A 17,611-nucleotide genomic window follows, 5' to 3' on the forward strand; every position below is an offset into this window, starting at 1 on the left:
TTCTGTTCTGTGCGATTGACGTCGAGTCACTCAGCTGCAACGGCATTTAATGAGTATAAAAGCTTCCTGAAAACAATGCTGGAGCATCAGTAAGACACTGGTATTTTCTAAAGCAAACATTTTGAAAGATTGTGCGATATAACAATGTTCAAATTGGTGAGCCTTAATTAAATAACTTAAGAGCTCTTGCTTATACATATTCCAACTCATAAATCTCCATCCGCAGTTGCCACTACTACTAAGCACTTGCATTCTCTGCAGTGTTGCCTCACCGGAGCCGGACGGTCTGTACAATATCATCGGCGGCGGCAGCAGCAGAGCAGCCACTAAGCCATCCCAGACAATATCCTTGACAGCCAAAAGCCAATATCCCCAGCAACCGCAGCAGCAGCAGTTACAATCAAACACTGTTACATCGTGTGAAGACGAGGAGGAGAACAACGATGTGACGGGCCCCGCAACAGGCGAGCAGGAACCTCTGGCGCCCGCATCAGTCACAGCGTTAGCCAACTCTGCACCAGTTTCAGGCACTGCAGCTCCCACACCATCCGCCGCAACTCGCCTAAAAGCCGTCGCCTCTGCTGGTTCGTCTGTAGCCTCTGCATCGGCATCGCGCTCGTCATTGCGTGTCTCATCTTCGATAAAACTACCATCTAGCGGCAGCTCCACAGCAACCCTCCAACATCACATCTTGCCCGCAGAGACTCTGTCTCTGCCCATCACCATCTCGACACGTCCCGGCTTACGTACTGTTATCGCACCGGAAACAATTACCATTCACGAGCCGACCGTCGCCAAGGTAGGTGAAGTGGTGCAGAAAATACCAACTGCCGTGTCGCATCAGAGTCAGACGGTGGTGCATAAGCATGCGCGTGTGGTCACACCCATTGTGGCACCCGCAGTGCGTACAATCACGTCACAAGTGTTACGCGCCTATCACACCCCGCTCATCTTCGCACCTGAAACCACACTCGTCCGTTCCGGCAATACAAAGGCAAGTGCAAGTGCTAGCGCCAGCGTCACCTCGATTGCAAGCAACGCCAACAGCAGTGTCAACTACAAATACAAACAATGAGGCAATGGATGCTCTCATCGCTGATCTAGCAACAATTTACTTAAAAATCTTTTGAAACTGCTTACTGTGTTCCAGGCTGATAATTTAGAAGAAATTTGTTTAGAAATTGAAAATTCAAAATTGTATATCGCGTGTGATTTCTAACCTTTAAATTCACACATGCTTTTTGGCCTCATTATTTTCGTTAAGTTAATACTTTTTGGAATAACAAAATTAAACTCTAATCACATTGTTTTCTTTAATACTTACGACATAGCGCCTATACACCATTTCAGTGCCAACTTCTATAAAAAAACTTTTATATTTCATATATAATATATATTTTACATTTCGAGGTTCCCTACTAAAAAAAAAAAACACAGAAAATACTAATTTATTGGTCTAAAGACCGGCACAATAAATTGATGCCATTCAGGTTGCTCTCTGTCCAAATGCGGTAATTTTCCTTGTTTACATACCCAGCCAGAAATGAGCCTCATCTCTGAACAGAATTTGGTTCAAAGACGTCGGATATCCTTGTACAAGCTGTATTTTGTACCCTTTCAATTTTAGATGTCGACGTAAAATGCACCTTAAGTCAGTGAGACTCACTACGGTCTTCGTGTACACTCTCAGCTACGGCTATATTATATCTTTACTGCGGGGGGCGTGGTCTATTCGGTGATGGTGTTGCGAATAGTACGCTCAGTAGGACGATTACATATGTTGACCATAAGTTGAGAGAAGCGCGCGAAACACTATCCTTACAGAATGTGAATTTTAAGTAAAGTTTAACAATTTGTAAATGTTGTTCAGGCGTAAGCCTTTCCATGATGAAAAGCCAAACAATACTGAACAAAAATAACATGACAGCTTGACACTACTCACCCGTGATTTGTCAAAAAAAAAAACTATTGAAAAAAGTACCTCTACTGGGATCAGCGGTTAGATCCTTCGCTACGGAGTGGAAGACCCAAACAAAGGAGTAGTTATTAAAACTTCGGATTTTGAAAGAATTTATCGTATTTATTAAAATTAAAAGGACCATATATTCTATCACCAATATCAGGTGGAGGCTTATGAATCCAAATGAACTCCAGTTGTCTGAAGAAATCATAATGACTCTGGCCCATTTACGTTCATTTAAGATTGTATAAATTAGGGCTCTTAAAATTAATCGATTAACCTGAAAACCGATTATTCGAATATCCGGTTTGTAACCGTTCGTACTAATATTAACCGTTCGTTCTTCTACGATTTTTCGAATAGTTGCTCTGCTGTTATTATTCGAATAGTTGCTCCGCTGCGAGCATTTGAATAATTGAAAAGTGTTGGAAATCCAAGCAGCCTTTGATTTTTGTTTGTTTTTATTTGTTTTAGCATATTTCATGAGTCTCACATTTTTAAATAAACATAGAAATATAATGAACTTTCACTATTCGAATAGTCGACAACGAACGGTTAATCGAATAGTCGACAACTTACGACTAACCGAATAGTGCAAACCGAATATTATTATTCGAATAATGCCCTATTCGGTTAATTCGGTTAGTCGATTAGTCGAACACCAAGAGCTCTAGTATAAATAGCATGCATAAGTGACTACGAAAATCTTTTTCTTTTTCTATTTCTATATTTTATTTTATTTATGGCAACATTTCAGTTCTGTTCTCAATTCTACTGAGTGCGGTAGTAATGCTTATTCCTTGGACTAGGTACCGATTCTTCGAAACTAATTGCTCTCACCGGTTTTATTTCCGGAAGCATCTGATATACAATGGGCCGTGCCGAGTATGCCAAATGTGCCGGCGTATGTGTCAATGAGTTGACGACGGGCGTACCACCAGCGACAGCTGCAGCTGGAGATGCAATATTTTCCACCAACTGAGCTTTTGGCAAGTCATGCTTTATAACGGTTGTTGGGTAGACACTCAATTGTTGCGTCGTGTAGACGGGTTGGACGACAACGGACGGCTTCGGCTGATGCACCGCCGTTTGTGTGGCTGCCGTGCTGGCGAGTTGCGGCTGCGTGGTCTGGCCGAGTTGGCTGCCGCTGCCGTGCGGATTATGCACGCGTGTGAATGTGGTGTGGGAGACGGCGGAAGGGGTGTTGTGTACAATGGTTGCGATTTTAATGTCGCCCGCTTGCTGGAAATCATCGGGAGACAAGGCCAATAAGTCGGCCCGACATGTGGCAATACAGGCGAAGAGAATAAGCAGAAACTGCTGCAAAGAAATCAAATAAATATATATACAAATGTATGTTTATAGTTTCGAGATGCAAATTTAGATATTACCATTATGTATGTATGTGTTTCTTTTATTCGTTGTATTTTGTTGTTGTCTTGAGACAATGCGTTTGCCGCGCTACGCAAATTGAGATTAGCAGCTTTGATGCGCGTGAATTGAATTTATACGTTGCAGTCGCATTGGCAAACCCATTTGTCTGGCTGGTCTGGGTCTGGCTGTGTTGCCTGGCGCCTTGAACTGGAGTCGCGCTCGTGCAACAGCCACAAATGTTCACGCGGTTTTACATTTCGAAAATGTTTAGTCATATATTTACCTGCTTGCGTATGCAGATGTAGATACTAACGGTAACTGTCTTCACAGTTAACGTAAAAACATATTTCTGCTCTATGTTTTTGTCAACGGTTAAGGTCAGTTGCAATCATGCGTGTATCTCACCAAGAAATATAAATTACTCTTAAATAAAATTTTTGTGATTACTTTCGCGGCGAAGTTGTGTCCTACAATAATTTCGTCGAAAATGTTTATGTGCTTCGGCAGTTCCGTTTTTATGTACAAAAGAACACCCTGTAAGAAAAGCACAGGGTATTATAGTTTTGTTCACAAAACGGTTGTTTGTGTCACCAAAAAATAAAAGAGTTAGATATGGGCTTATATACATTTATATAAATGATCAGGATGACGAGTGGAGTTGATCCTGATGTATGTCCGTCCGTCTGTGCGTCTGTCCGTGCAAGCGATAACTTGAGTAAAAATTAAGATATCTTAATGAAACTTGGAACACATATTCCTTGGCACCCAGAGGAAGAGAGGTTGCTTTCGAAGATGGGCAAAATTGAACCAATGCCACGCCCACAAAATGGGGAGAACCGAAAACACATTAAGTGTCATAACTAAGCCATACATAAAGTTATAAAATTTGTAATAAAGGTTCGCACTAGGAAGGGGCATATTTGGATGTAATTTTTTTGGGGAAGTGGGCGTGGCCCCGCCCACAAATCGGTTATTTTTATTTAACTCGCAAACTAATAAAGTCATATAAACCAACCTTTCTACAGTCGGTTCTCTTACATACCCCACCACACACCATGAAAATAGTTGAAATCGGATAATTACCACGCCCATCTCCCATACAAAGGTTAGGTTGAAAATTACTAAAAGTTGGTTAACTCACTAACGAAAAACGACAGAAATACTAAATTTTACAGAAATACTAAATACAGAAATTGCAGAAGGAAGCTGGACTCAGATTTTTTTTTACAAAATGGAAAATGTGCGTGGCATCGCCCACTTATGGGTCAAAAACCATATCTCAGGAACTACTCGACCGATTCGAATGAAATTCGAAATATAATATTTTCTTGAATCCCTGATGACACGTGTGGAAAATGGATGAAATCGGTTCATAACCACGACAGCTTCTCATGTAACTCAATTTTGAACTCCATCTTATTCCTTCATTTTATAATATATACATAAGGAACCAATGAAGATTGCGAAATAAAACTAAACAAATACTGTATATCATCTGTGGCTTCACTTATGAAAATGTTTTCGAAATCGGACTATAACTTTTCAAAGCCCCGAATATCGGATATAAAGAATTCAGAGCCCCATGGTAATTTTTCACCGAAAATTTCGGTAAATCGCTCAGGTATCTTAATTTAATTCAGAGGAAATATTTTTCTTCTAATAGTGTGTCTCAGTACCAGAAATGGTTAGAATCGGGTTATAATTTCCCCTAGCTCTCATATACCTAATTATAGGATTTTAAAATTGGGTCAAATTGTGTGTTATCAATAAATTGCGAGAGTATAAAATGTTCGGTTGCACCCGAACTTAGACTTTCCTTACTTGTTCTTATAACAGTTTGTCTCTGTACCAAAAATGGTAAAAAATCGGGTTATAACTTCCCCTAACTCTCATATACCCAGTTTTTTACCAATAGCAACGAGAGCTTGTCTTCTTGAAGGTAAACCTATAGAAAACAAAACATTAAGATCTGGCTTCTATTTAGATATTCACTTTAAGACGATTGGTGATTATGTAATGGATACTGCTGAGCATTTTATAAGTTAACGCTGAACGCATATGTTTTAGATCCCAGATTAGAGTACGGAACTTCAGTAACAAGTAAGTTCGTGAGAAATAAGCATGTTTTTTACATAGAAGAGTGATGGAAAAGTAATAATTGTTGAGAAATCATAAACCAATTATCTTTATCTATTAAATATTCAAAACAATTAAAATTATATCCCTAAATATTTATAACGTTTTATAGCCCTCGTTACCCTCAAATGCTTTGACTGTTGCCTCTTTTCCCAGCAGGGCTTGTTAAGGAGTGTGTTTCTTGCTTTTCATTGCGGTTACAATTGCCAATATTTCAACTGAGATAATTTGAAAGCAATTGGTTTTTGGTGGTTTTGAATACATACATACATATGTACATATATATTTATAATATATACCTATACCTCGTATATGTATGTACATAACTACATCTGACCGTGCTTATGTTATAACTTAACTAGATGCTTTGCTCATTTGCTGCGGGCAATTTAAGCTTTTAATGTAGTTATTTAATATATTTTGAACTTAATACTTTTATGCATCCATATGGGTGTGTGTGTGTGTGTGTGCATATTTGACTCAACTCAACTCAACGTCGTGTTCAATCAACCTTCAATAGCTTATTTGTTATTTTTTCTATTTTCATCGTCAACTTGCATTTTATTTTTATTTACTTACGTTTACTTCTTTCACGAAAGCCTCTTACGCAACTTAAGCTTGAGCTAGGAAAAAGTCAACTCCACAATCGCTTTGCTGACACCTACAACCGTAACAATTTAAATAGCTTTGCTTTTTGTGTTTTTTTTATTTATTTATTTATTGCCTTTTATTGATATTTTCTCGTGTACCTTTGCAGTTAGTAAATGTCGGGGTTCTCCCACTATTATGCTATACCCTATCATCATAATTTGAAATGAAAATAAAGTCGAGTCAAAGTATGAATATCGTCGGACATTTTGGAGCTTGTGGGATTCGAATTTGCATATTCAATAATTTAAATTGACGAAATGGCTCATTATAGGCTGTACTTATTCTTATTATAGGCTATTTACTAAGCTTCCAAGTGAGTCTCAAAAACGTACAATCCAGCAGTTCGCGGAATTGGATAATTTTCTGAGTTTCTCCACCTTTCTGAACAATTTCTTTTGGATTTAAACATTAGAAGCCGCGGAGATGTGCCTCGTAAACGCTTTAAAGGTTGAACGGTCTCAGATCTACATTAAAACACGTTTCAATATCTTCCTCACATACATTCGGCCAATTGCGCTTTATTACACTTCTGAAGGTACGATCTCAGTGTAATATTCCATAATATATGTATTTATTACTTAATTTCCTCATTTCTGAAAGTAGGAGACTTTTTGTCTGTCTTCAATTCATAATGTCCCATGTATTTCTGGCGTGTTGCTCTACCATATATTGTCTCAAGAAGCCGAGCGATTAAAGGTTCTGTGTTGTCTCTGGGAATGCATGATCGGTCATTCCAGGGCGAGGCAACTCTTCTTACTTTAATATCGAATTCGACGAAGAATTGAGTACTTGGATGGGTTCCGAAATGTGTGATTGTTTAGATCGTCTCAGAAACGGTAATTCTGTTAATGAGTATCAATGAACTACGAACAACTCGACCATCAGTTTCGTGAATTTTACAAGGTACAATTTTAGCCACAACATAATGCGCACAGAAAGAATAGGTGAAGGGTATCACCATTTAGGCGCTGTTCGCGAGTGTTCCTCCACTTCTCTGCTTGCCAGCCACTCCTCTAATGGCGCGAAAATTACGCATAGTGTGCGCGCCATTGACGTTTCTTATTTCTGCTTCATTTTACACGCTTCCATTGCATTGTTATTACCACTTTTTTTTTGCTTTTGTTATTGACTATTCCAATAAAAGGCATAGGTAAATACAAATACCCTAGAGTACTACTTATCTAGTCACTTACATTTATATATATTTACCCATGTTTTTACTATATTTATTACAATATGTACGTGTTTGTGGGCATATGAAATCAAGTTTTTACCGCAACCGCAACGATACATTGCTGGGCGCATTCACTCGAGTAACGCGTACCCATGCTTTATGGCAGCGATCGCAAGCGTCGACCGGCGAGCTAAGTACCCACTCACCGCGCTCATTCGCTCAGCTGAGTTAGTCAGTCTGTGAGCCAGCAGCGGCAGGCGAACCATCAACCCAGTGATCAGTCAGCCAGTCAGTCTGTCCGCGGCATTGCGCTTTCCTAGTCAACCGTCATTTCAGCAGCGCGCGCTAAGTATCGAGCGTTTTGAAGAATTGGAATTGTTCGAGCACGTAAACATGAAGCACGTAAGTACAACTGTATAACTGTGTAAACGGGATTTAGCCAATCCGCTGTGCTGTTGCAATTACCATTCACATTTTCACACACACACACTCGAACATTTTCGTTTTTTTCTTGCAGTTTTCCACATTTGTCGCGCTTTTCCTCAGCTGCGTGGTTTTCCATTACCATTGTATGGCTCAGCCGGTGGAGCGTGCTGTAGCGGCGGGTATTGTGATCGACGCGGCGCCTTCGGTGGTCTCCTATCAGGGTTCATCGCAGACGCATGCGCATCTCGTGCTGGCGCCTATGGGTCGTTCGTTGGGCTATGTGGAACCGTTGGATGTGAATCGCACGTTGGCGCGCAACGAACGTTTGGACGAGCGGCATGAGGTGCTGGATATCAGTCCCGTCTATGTGCCCGAGTGAAGGGCGCGTGGGCTCTATGTGGGTTGGGATATATGAGTAATGCGAGCTGGTGTACATGTACTACAATATATAAACGTACTTAAATGTGCGCTTGTGCAATATATGTATATGAGGTGAGGAGATCGCGAAAAAGCAGCGATTAAAATGCTTGTTGTTTTTCCTATACTTAATAGATAGTTGTAAATATATATACGAGTTCTACTGTTGATATTATGAGCTAAGAGTACTGTGTATTAGTGAATGTGGTTTGCTTTAGTAGTTAGTAGAAAGAAGCTTACGAAACGATTATTATTGAATTAATTCTGTAGTGAATATGTGTGAATACCTGGAATAAAGATTTTTATGCATAAACGTGTTTAATTTCGAGGAAGAGTTGTTGTTACCTGAAATCTACAAAATTAGAGATCAAAGCATTTATGTGCGAGTGCAAGAATGAAAAGTGAGAGGAGAACCTTACTACTTGTGGGCTAGTTTCACAGTGAACTCTGTAAGAGTTCTCCAATCGTCTTAAAAAATTGTAATTATTGGGTAAGCCGCTAAGTCATATCTTGTTGGACTAAACAACAACGTTACTAGTTCCGCTTTCAAATATTTGATAAAGACTACGAACTTATTTCAAGTTTCCAGTATTTAAATTTAGTAAAATAATCTCCTTTTGTATTTTTGGATACTGAAACTGTGCCGTGTACTGTACTGTTTCTCAATTATTATTAAAAGAGCTCACGTTGGTTCTAACATAGACCTCTACAGTGCATACGTCTCAGGAGGAATTAGCACAAGCGTGCAGTACAAGGTTTTTATATTCTTTACTTTTTAACGATTTGCGAATCGAAAAGGGCTACAAGGTGCTAGTGCACTCTGCTGCTTTGTGATTTACCAGAGCTTTAATCAGTCTTCATATGATCAGTCGTCATCATGATTATCTCGTATCCTTTTTTCCAGCAATAGATTGAAGAAGTCGCACGATAGTGAGTCGCCCTGTCTGAAACCTCGTTTGGTATCGAACGGCTCGGAGAGGTTCTTCCCGATTCTGACAGAGCTTTTGGTGTTGCTCAACGTCAGTTTATATAGCCGTCTTTTGCGATATTGAGGAGACTTATACCACGGTATTTGGGGCAGATTGTGAGGTCTCCCTTATAGGGTGATAATGTAATTGGACGGGATAATAACTCAAAATTCGTATTCTAATAATATAATTGTTTCGCCAATTCGGTCACACTTTCACAACTCGTAGCAAAGTATACCGAATATATGCATTTTTGTCCAACTCAAAATATGTTCGGATTGATGGATTAAGTTATCACAGAGTTATTAAATCACGCAGAAGCGAAAATATTAAAAAAATAGGTATTTTTGTTCATCGTTAGCAATCTCTTCGATTAAATACACAAGAAAGTAAACAATTTTAATTTGAAGATATAAAATGAGGAATATTTCTTGCTATTGAAACCAGCGGTCAATTTCTATAAGAGTAAATATCTGAGAGTTTAATTTTTCATTCCACTAACTTCGGGTAAAACATTAATTTAACTTAAAAAACTGAGAAATTCATTTTCAGATAGAAAAACCAAATGAAATCAATGGGTAATTAAGTTGCGTAATTTTTACTATTCAATTAAGTGGAGAATACTGTATGGTACACTTGTGCGTCTGCCGCGACATACCTGTAGATTTATGTAACGTAAATAATCGTATGAAACATGTTCGCATTGAACTTGAATATCAAATGTTGCGTGTCGTTCAGCAACATTGTTTCTTTGCCACATCGCTTGGGCATACCGAAACCGAAGTGTGCACTGGTTAGCTTCAAGTTTCCCAAATTTAACGAAACCCCTAAACCAAACGCACCCAAATCAGTTTATGAGCGGTTGGCGAATTTGAGTGGTAAATGTACTCAGATACTCTCGTACTTGTACTTCGACTTAAAAACTCAGACTTACTCGTATATACATGATATTATATCTAACAACTGTATTGAGTCGGCTATGCTTTTCAAGTCTGTGTTGGTGATCACGAAGTAGGTGTAGACCTCATTCATTTACACTCTGTGACAAAAGTATACAATGGAATTTTAGCTTATTTTGTTTGAGCCCAAAAACAGTATTTGTACATATTAGGATGACCTTTAAATATAGAAAGTTCATCCATAAAGCATACTGCACAAATTAACCGAAAAAATACTGCTAAAGTTGAAGATTTCGGATATATAGTAATTTAAAGAGTGGCGCAAGAGGCCGCAATTCAAATATTCCATTGGAGATGACGAGAGTTTTTACCGTGAATTTTTCAGTTTAGAAGCTTGTTCGTTCAGTGACGTCTTAATTGAGATATGTTAATGTTTTTGCTGAAGACTACGATGAAAGCGCGACAATTTGACTTTGGTATCTTCCTTTGTCCATTCGCTTATGAAGTTACTTTTTCTAATTTATTACTCTTAGGAGTTAGTTTAGGATCCATTTACCTAATCAATCGTTCAATGCCAAAATTTAAAAAAAAAAGGTGTTTTAGTGTTCGGCAAGTCCGTAGTTCAGTTGTTTTTCTAACTTTTTCAATTAATAAATTTCCTTCGAGTTATTTTTTAGAAGACGATGGAGTATGAATTGTTATGAGCGATTGTCATTTTATGGCTTTGTACAGATCATCTATTCCATCCAAAAATTTGTGGAAATTCGAAAGTCATTTCATTATATTGACATATGTATTTCGGTGATGATCTTACCTTGTATCTTAATAAATACCGTCGACTAGAACACGCAACCTTCCATTTGTAATCCACGGAGAAAAAAGAAAAGGCTACGAGGCTTTTTCCAGTCAACCATGTTTTATTTTAATAACCAATCTAATTTTTAATGATGTACAATGTGAGCAACTGGAGCAGCAACAACCGATTTAACCACAGGGACTACTGGTGCAACCACTGACTTTACAACAGGAACATGATGAACCACAGGGGTAGAGTATGTCTTCACAATTGGAACCACCGGGGCAGCATGAATTACTGGAGCAGAGTATGTCTTCACAACTGGGAAGACCGGAGCAACAGTCTTGACTACGGGAACCACAGGAGCGGAGTAGGTCTTCACAACTGGAACCACGGGAGCTGAGTAGGTCTTCACAAAGGGGACGACTGGAGCAGCATGCACCACTGGAGCCAAAGTTTTCACTACAGGTGTAACAATATGGGCGTTATTATGCACTTGAGTGATGCTCTGGTGAGAGGTTGCCGAGGGAACACTATGAACAACGGCACCTACTTTAGCTACCACAGGTTGAGCGATGAAACCGGGTGCAGCGGTGGCGAAAGCGAAGAGGGCGATAAAAGTTACCTATTTTAAAGAGAGGAATTTTTTCATGTACAGTTATCGTGAATTAAGAACCCTAATTTGTAAACTTACGTATTTGAACATCTTGCTTAGTTAATAGGCTTGTTGAAGCTGAAATGAACTACTTAAAACGTAGAGTCTGACTGATGCTAATTCCATAAATTCGAGCAAAATTTATAGTTTGAGTGTAGCCTAAATTTTGCCAAATGCAGTATTTGTAAAGGGAGAAAAAAAATCATAAACTAAACCAAAATCATCGAAAAAGAGCCGGTTTCCTTCCATTTGTAGTAACAAAAGTACTGCTGCAATGAATATGACAAGTACTTGCATCAAATAACTAAAGTAGAAGACTTGTTGGCGCTTAACATACCAACAATGACAATACACTGTCCTTGGCAATCAATTAATTTGGAAGTTTGAAAAAATTGCCAAATCATTAAACTTACTGCTGAATTTCAAAGGGACTCTGCGCACTTAATTAACGGAGTAATTGAATTGCGTCGTGAAGTAGCGCTTGATGGCAGGTTTTTGAATGGGTATGTGGTGGCGCTAATTAAATCACCTGCTGACTTCACAGGTCGGGCACTCTTTTTCTGTTTTTTGTATTTATTACTAATCAAAAGATTATTCAAAGAGAAACCTTGCTGTAATTAAACCGGCCTCTATTCTCATTTCACTGCTACTGAAATAATAGTGAATTTGTGATTTTCATTCTCAGTTTCATTTTCGGTTTTTACTTTTCGTTTCTCTTCCGCAAATTTGAAGTTCAAGTTCAATACGAATGTATTGCCTAGTTCCATAAGCTCAACTGTGCATGAGCTTTATTTTTTTGCAGTATAAAATTCGCACGGATTTATTAGGAAATTATCAGTCAGCTCCCACACTACTAACTGTAAGGCACCAAAACCACTACCAAAACAGCAACAACATGGTCAAATACGTAAGACCATTAATAGATCAAATTAAAATAAGCTACACTATAATGTACAACTTCATTTCAGATCACATTTGTCGCCCTTTTCGCTATCGCTACCGCTGCTCCCGGTTTCATCGCTCAACCCGTTGTGACTAAAGTAGGTGCCGTTATACACAGCGTTCCCTCGGCAACTTCTCATCAGAGTATTACCCAAGTGCATAACAATGCCCATATTGTAACACCTGTAGTGAAAACATTGGCTCCTGTGGTCCATGCTGCTCCTGTCGTTCCAGTTGTGAAAACTTACTCAGCCCCTGTGGTTCCAGTTGTGAAAACCTACTCAGCACCAGTAGTGAAGACTGTTGCCCCGATCTTCCCAGTTGTGAAGACATACTCTGCTCCAGTAATTCATGCTGCCCCAGGGGTTCCAGTTGTGAAGACGTACTCTGCCCCAGTGGTTCACCATGTTCCAGTAGTGAAGTCTGTTGTTGCCCCAGTGGTGCCAGTGGTCCAGGCTGCTCCCGTTATTAAATCGTTTGTTTCCGCTCCAGTAGCACACTTTGTTCATCACTAAATTTAAATTTTGCGTTCTTCATATACCTTCTTGTTTGTTTTAAATAAATGTACGACATATGCTTAACCTTACTTTGACTTAATTTAGTGTTGTTTTTGTACACTCGTCAAATTGTGGACATATATAGTATATATAATAGTTTTGTTCATAATACCAAAATTTATCGCGACATAAAGTAAGGTACATGTTTCTTTTTCTGAAAAAAAAATAAACCATTTGATTTAAAGGATTATTGCTTGAAACATACAAATTAATGCATTATAGAGGCCTGTGAGCTGTGGTCTCCTGCACATGCGACCACCATATTCATATCGGTCATTTGCGGTTTCCTTCGTTCTATATGTTAATCTTTTTCATGTATTTCTCAAGTTTATCAATCCATTCTGATCTTGTTCTACCCCTTGCTTGAGTGGTGAGTGCTTTGGCTACTACAATTTCTATCTCTTTTCTCGTTACATGTTCTAGCCAGCTTAATCGCTGCGTTTTGAAAAAGCGGATAACATTTAATTTTAAAAGTTGGTATAGAGTCTTCATCATGGTTTCACCATACGCCACTCATTACTATCTTTGACTGCTCCAAAGAGTATTCTGATGATTTGTCTATCGAAGTATTTGTAGTTTGGCTTTGCCTTTTCGAGTAGCGTTTATGTTTCTGCTACGTAGCATAATATGGGTAGAATAATGGTTTTGTACAGTGCAAGTTGACATTGCCTATTGGGCAGTTTTGATTTGTTTGGCTTGTATTTTCTTTTCAATAGTAAGGCTTGGCAAGTTTTCGCTACTGAGTTTTATTCCTAAGTAAGTAAAATACTTCACAGTTTTAAATGATTGGTTAATTTTCAGTCTTGGTGCTGGTTCACCTAATAACATATATATATTTGGTTTTATCTTACTTGATTTTGAGAGCAATTTGGGGACCTCCCGCTTGAATGTCAGCGAAGATACATAAGATTGTTTAAAATTAGTAAACAGCATATATAAATAAACGCTGGACTCATAACATTTCGACATGGGTTGTTTTTTTTGGTTTTTTGGTCTAGTATAAATCTGTCATGTCTAAATCCGTATTGATATTCTAGATGGACTTTTCCGCATGGTCTATTATTATACTGTTATCAATGCTCGCAAAAATACCGTGTTAAGAAAGTGGCTTACTCGTAAATCAAAAGTTGTTAAAAAAACTTATGACTTCACTTTACATAATGTAATCGTATTACATAAATTTTTGATATCTAGTTGAATGCTTTGGCTTTCTGTCACATTTCTAATATTGGTGAATAATTTAAAGCCACTATAACTTATAATGTGCTTTATTGAAGATTTTGTTAACAGTTGAAATTTTGTTAGTTCAAAAATAATATTAATCAATATCCTATCTGATTTTCAGAAATCAACTGAATGTCTCACGCGACATATGCAGATAAAATTTCGACCATTCCTACCGTCATTATTTTTGGAATGGTTCACCCAAGAAATTTGGCTTCAACAAAATTTTTCCTTTAAATAGTTTGTATCGTTTTTATTTTAAGTTGTCAAATCATTTTTGTTTTTCTAAAAATTACAATCCAGTTATTTTCTGACTTAGTGGTGGATGCTGTAGGCCACTGGAGCTGAGGCTACAGTTTTGACTAGAGGAGCTGTGTGGACCACGGAGTGTACAACTGGGGCGGCATGTACGACTGATGCAGCATGGAAAACGGGGGCAGCATGAACCAATGGAGCGGCATGGACGACTGGAGCTGAGTGTACTACGGGGGCGGCATGCACAACTGGTGCGGAGATGGTTTTCACAACGGGAGCAGCGTGTACGACGGGAGCGGCGTGGACAACTGGCACTACAGGCACCTTCCTGACTAGGTTAACGTGGCTCTGGTGAGTTATGGCCGAGGAGGCGCTTGTATCGACGTAGGCAGTTTTAGCAACCACAGCTGGTTGGACGATGGTGTGTGTCTCGGCGAGCAGACCAGGCTTGGCAGCGGCAACGGCGAGGAGAGCGAAGAATGCGAACTATATATAAACAAAGATAAATTTAGTTATTGAATTTTGATAACGAGAATTGAATAAGGAACAGTTCACTTACGTATTTGAACATTTTGAGATTTTGGTTGATTTGTTGCTTGAATTGCAATGAAGTTGGGACTGATGATTTTGTCGGTTCGGCTTAGCGCTTTTATATGGAATCATTCGCTGCTTAGCATCAGACATGGCATCAATCAAATTAGTTGTCAAATCTAATTTGTTGTTGGTAATGAGATTAGAAAATTACACAAATAAAATTGGCGTAAGAAGGAAAGAAAGAAACCTTAAACTAACACTTGCCCTACACCTATGGATATGTGTAGCCGAATACATACATATGAACACTCAAGTGCATAATAATGTTTTGAAGTTAATGAGAGTTAAAGAGTAACCGGTTTCACACTTTGCAATCTATGCTTTATACACAAATTTCAAATGAATAGATAATGAGCGAAAATCTAACTGACCTACGCCTATTGTAGTATTGTTGACATCGTGAAGTGACTCAGAAGCTACACATCTCAATCTCAAAGATAACCTCGGTAAGTTTGCGCAAGTGTAATGAAGTGCAACTAGCCTGTTCCTGAGGACTACTAATGCACAACTTGTGGAAAATAATATTACTTACCATTCTTAGTTTTGACGTGAAAATTTACAAAAATTAAGTTATACTAACTTTTGAGTTTGAGTAATATGTAAAAAAAGTATACATTATTATTAATTACAGGTAACTATATCCTAAGAATCCAAAATACGGATATAATCGACATTTTCCTCACGGGTGCAAGGTGTAAAATTAAATTTAGAGCCATGGTTGGTGTTGTTTTTAATCCTCAGATTCCCATGAGATCCACACTCTAGATACTTAGCAAGTGTGACCATTCCAAGCGCCGTCCACCAGACGACAAAGCCAGGAAACCAATGTTGGTGAGAGTCCCAAGCTTTTTCCCAATAGCTCCTCTACAAAGGTAAAGGTTCACTGAAGCCTTACTCACTCTCTCCTCAATGTTTGGCTTCCACGAGAGCTTCCTGGTTTGAATAACCCGCAGGCATTTCACCTTGTCCACGGGATGCAGATTGCAGCCTTCCAAAGCAGCAGGTCACCACATTTAAGTAACCTTTAGTGATCTTATAGACGATATTTATTAATACGTGGTGTCTACCACGTAGTCTTTATAGCCTTAAACTTTTTGTTTATGGGGATTCTTTCCCTTGTGTACTAGTCAATAGCCTCTTCAGAACTTTCAGAAGAAACGAGAAAAGGCTGATGGGTCTTTGGCAGTGACATGGAAGCCTTTTCTTGGTGTTTATCCAGAGGGTTATTGTATATAAGTTACATCCAAAGTGAAAATACGGGCACAATTAACGTTATCTTCTTATTTCATTGGTCAAGCTTATATGACAGATAATATAAGGGATCAATGCCAGATATTCTTAAAAAAATTATATTTCAACAAATACCGGTCCGATATACGACTATTTCGACTTCTTAAATAATCTAAATTAAAGGTAGTTGCTATATTATTTAGTATATATATTGATTTGAATATATTTCTATGTATATATGCATTTTTCTTCTCATCCAAAAATAAATATTTTTTCATTCATTTTGGTTTTTTACCAAGTACATCCAGTAATTAATAATAATGTTTTTCACAATATTTTTCGAAAACATTGGTTAAGTCCAATATCACTGGTCGACACAAAAAATGAAACAGAGATCAGACAATGATATTCTTATAGGATTTTCATCGCTGAACACGAATATGACCTCCAGAAGTGCCCATCACGTCGAGATTTTGAGCAAAATGGACTCAAAGTCTCAAAAAACCCTGTCTTTGACCTTTTTTGATTACGTGTAGAGAATTATGCTGACGTGCTAGAAGTCTCTAATTAGGCTTAAATGCAAGCTTAAACTGTCAACTATAAGAATAAAATCGAAAAAGTTCTGAATCAGTCAAAAATTTCATATAGCACAACTTTTTCATGTGCGCGCGCGCTCTACTTGCACTCATAGAGCGGTACACTAGGGCACTCTTACATATTAATGAACTAGCACAAATAAATTTCATTCGGGAATAATTTAATCAAATACCTTAACAATCTTATCAACTTCAACTGTGTTTTGTTAATATAACTTAGGTTAGGTTTAATGGCTGTCAGAAAAGTCCAAAAAAAACCCTAATAGCGCAGTGAACCAACTACAAATTTGCATATGTTTCTATACTCTCGCAACAAAAGTTGCTACGAGAGTATTATAGTTTTGTTCACATAACGGTTGTTTGTAACACCTAAAACTAAAAGAGTTAGATATGGAGTCATATATACCAAAGTGATCAGGGTGACGAGTAAATTTGAAATCCGGATGTCTGTCCGTCTGTCCGTCTGTGCAAGCTGTAACTTGAGTAAAAATGAAGATATCTTGACGAAACTTGGCACAAATATGCTTTGGGACCGTGAGAGGGTTGCTTTCGAAATCGGACCATTGCCACGCCCACAAAATGGCGAAAACCAAAAACACATAAGGGGCCATCCATAAATTACGTCACTCGAATTTAAGGACTTTTTACCCCTCGCCCCCTCCTTGTCACAAGTTGCCACAAGTTGCCACATTTTGAACTGAATAAAAAAACAGATTATTCTATTGATTCTTATATTTATTGTATAATCCTTAATAAA

The 17,611-nt window shown here is 38.3% G+C and overlaps 6 protein-coding genes across 7 annotated transcripts; 3 read left to right on the plus strand and 3 right to left on the minus strand.

Moving 5' to 3' along the window:
* Window positions 1–1,299, plus strand: LOC105214426 (retinin). Its single transcript, XM_011187854.3, has 2 exons — window positions 1–156; window positions 227–1,299. The coding sequence occupies exons 1-2, from the start codon at window positions 145–147 to the stop codon at window positions 1,073–1,075; spliced, it is 861 nt and encodes a 286-aa protein (XP_011186156.1). The 5' UTR covers window positions 1–144; the 3' UTR covers window positions 1,076–1,299.
* A 1,245-nt stretch (window positions 1,300–2,544) lies between these two features.
* LOC105214438 (uncharacterized) lies at window positions 2,545–3,488 on the minus strand. Of its 2 annotated transcripts, none has more exons than XM_054229607.1 (2): window positions 3,352–3,465; window positions 2,545–3,277 (listed from the first exon to the last, which is right to left on the minus strand). In XM_054229607.1, the coding sequence occupies exons 1-2, from the start codon at window positions 3,352–3,354 to the stop codon at window positions 2,732–2,734; spliced, it is 549 nt and encodes a 182-aa protein (XP_054085582.1). In that variant the 5' UTR covers window positions 3,355–3,465; the 3' UTR covers window positions 2,545–2,731. The 2 variants fall into 2 exon arrangements, with proteins under 2 accessions (XP_054085582.1, XP_011186171.1); XM_011187869.3 differs by having other exon boundaries at window positions 2,550–3,280; window positions 3,352–3,488.
* Window positions 3,489–7,376: 3,888 nt separating this feature from the next.
* On the plus strand, window positions 7,377–8,461 carry LOC105214437 (uncharacterized). The gene is made up of 2 exons (XM_011187868.3): window positions 7,377–7,697; window positions 7,813–8,461. Exons 1-2 carry the CDS (start codon window positions 7,689–7,691, stop codon window positions 8,098–8,100), a joined length of 297 nt encoding a protein of 98 aa, XP_011186170.1. The 5' UTR covers window positions 7,377–7,688; the 3' UTR covers window positions 8,101–8,461.
* Window positions 8,462–10,946: 2,485 nt separating this feature from the next.
* Window positions 10,947–11,764, minus strand: LOC105214436 (calphotin). The gene is made up of 2 exons (XM_011187866.3): window positions 11,496–11,764; window positions 10,947–11,426 (listed from the first exon to the last, which is right to left on the minus strand). The coding sequence occupies exons 1-2, from the start codon at window positions 11,505–11,507 to the stop codon at window positions 10,947–10,949; spliced, it is 492 nt and encodes a 163-aa protein (XP_011186168.1). The 5' UTR covers window positions 11,508–11,764.
* Window positions 11,765–12,229: 465 nt separating this feature from the next.
* LOC105214435 (calphotin) lies at window positions 12,230–12,990 on the plus strand. The gene is made up of 2 exons (XM_011187865.3): window positions 12,230–12,363; window positions 12,425–12,990. Exons 1-2 carry the CDS (start codon window positions 12,238–12,240, stop codon window positions 12,911–12,913), a joined length of 615 nt encoding a protein of 204 aa, XP_011186167.2. The 5' UTR covers window positions 12,230–12,237; the 3' UTR covers window positions 12,914–12,990.
* Window positions 12,991–14,403: 1,413 nt separating this feature from the next.
* Window positions 14,404–15,093, minus strand: LOC105214434 (A-kinase anchor protein 14). The gene is made up of 2 exons (XM_011187863.2): window positions 14,994–15,093; window positions 14,404–14,920 (listed from the first exon to the last, which is right to left on the minus strand). Exons 1-2 carry the CDS (start codon window positions 15,003–15,005, stop codon window positions 14,495–14,497), a joined length of 438 nt encoding a protein of 145 aa, XP_011186165.1. The 5' UTR covers window positions 15,006–15,093; the 3' UTR covers window positions 14,404–14,494.
* Window positions 15,094–17,611: the final 2,518 nt, after the last annotated feature.

Source organism: Zeugodacus cucurbitae, chromosome 4 (genome assembly GCF_028554725.1).
Source record: "Zeugodacus cucurbitae isolate PBARC_wt_2022May chromosome 4, idZeuCucr1.2, whole genome shotgun sequence".
In the NCBI taxonomy this organism is placed as follows: domain Eukaryota; kingdom Metazoa; phylum Arthropoda; class Insecta; order Diptera; family Tephritidae; genus Zeugodacus; species Zeugodacus cucurbitae.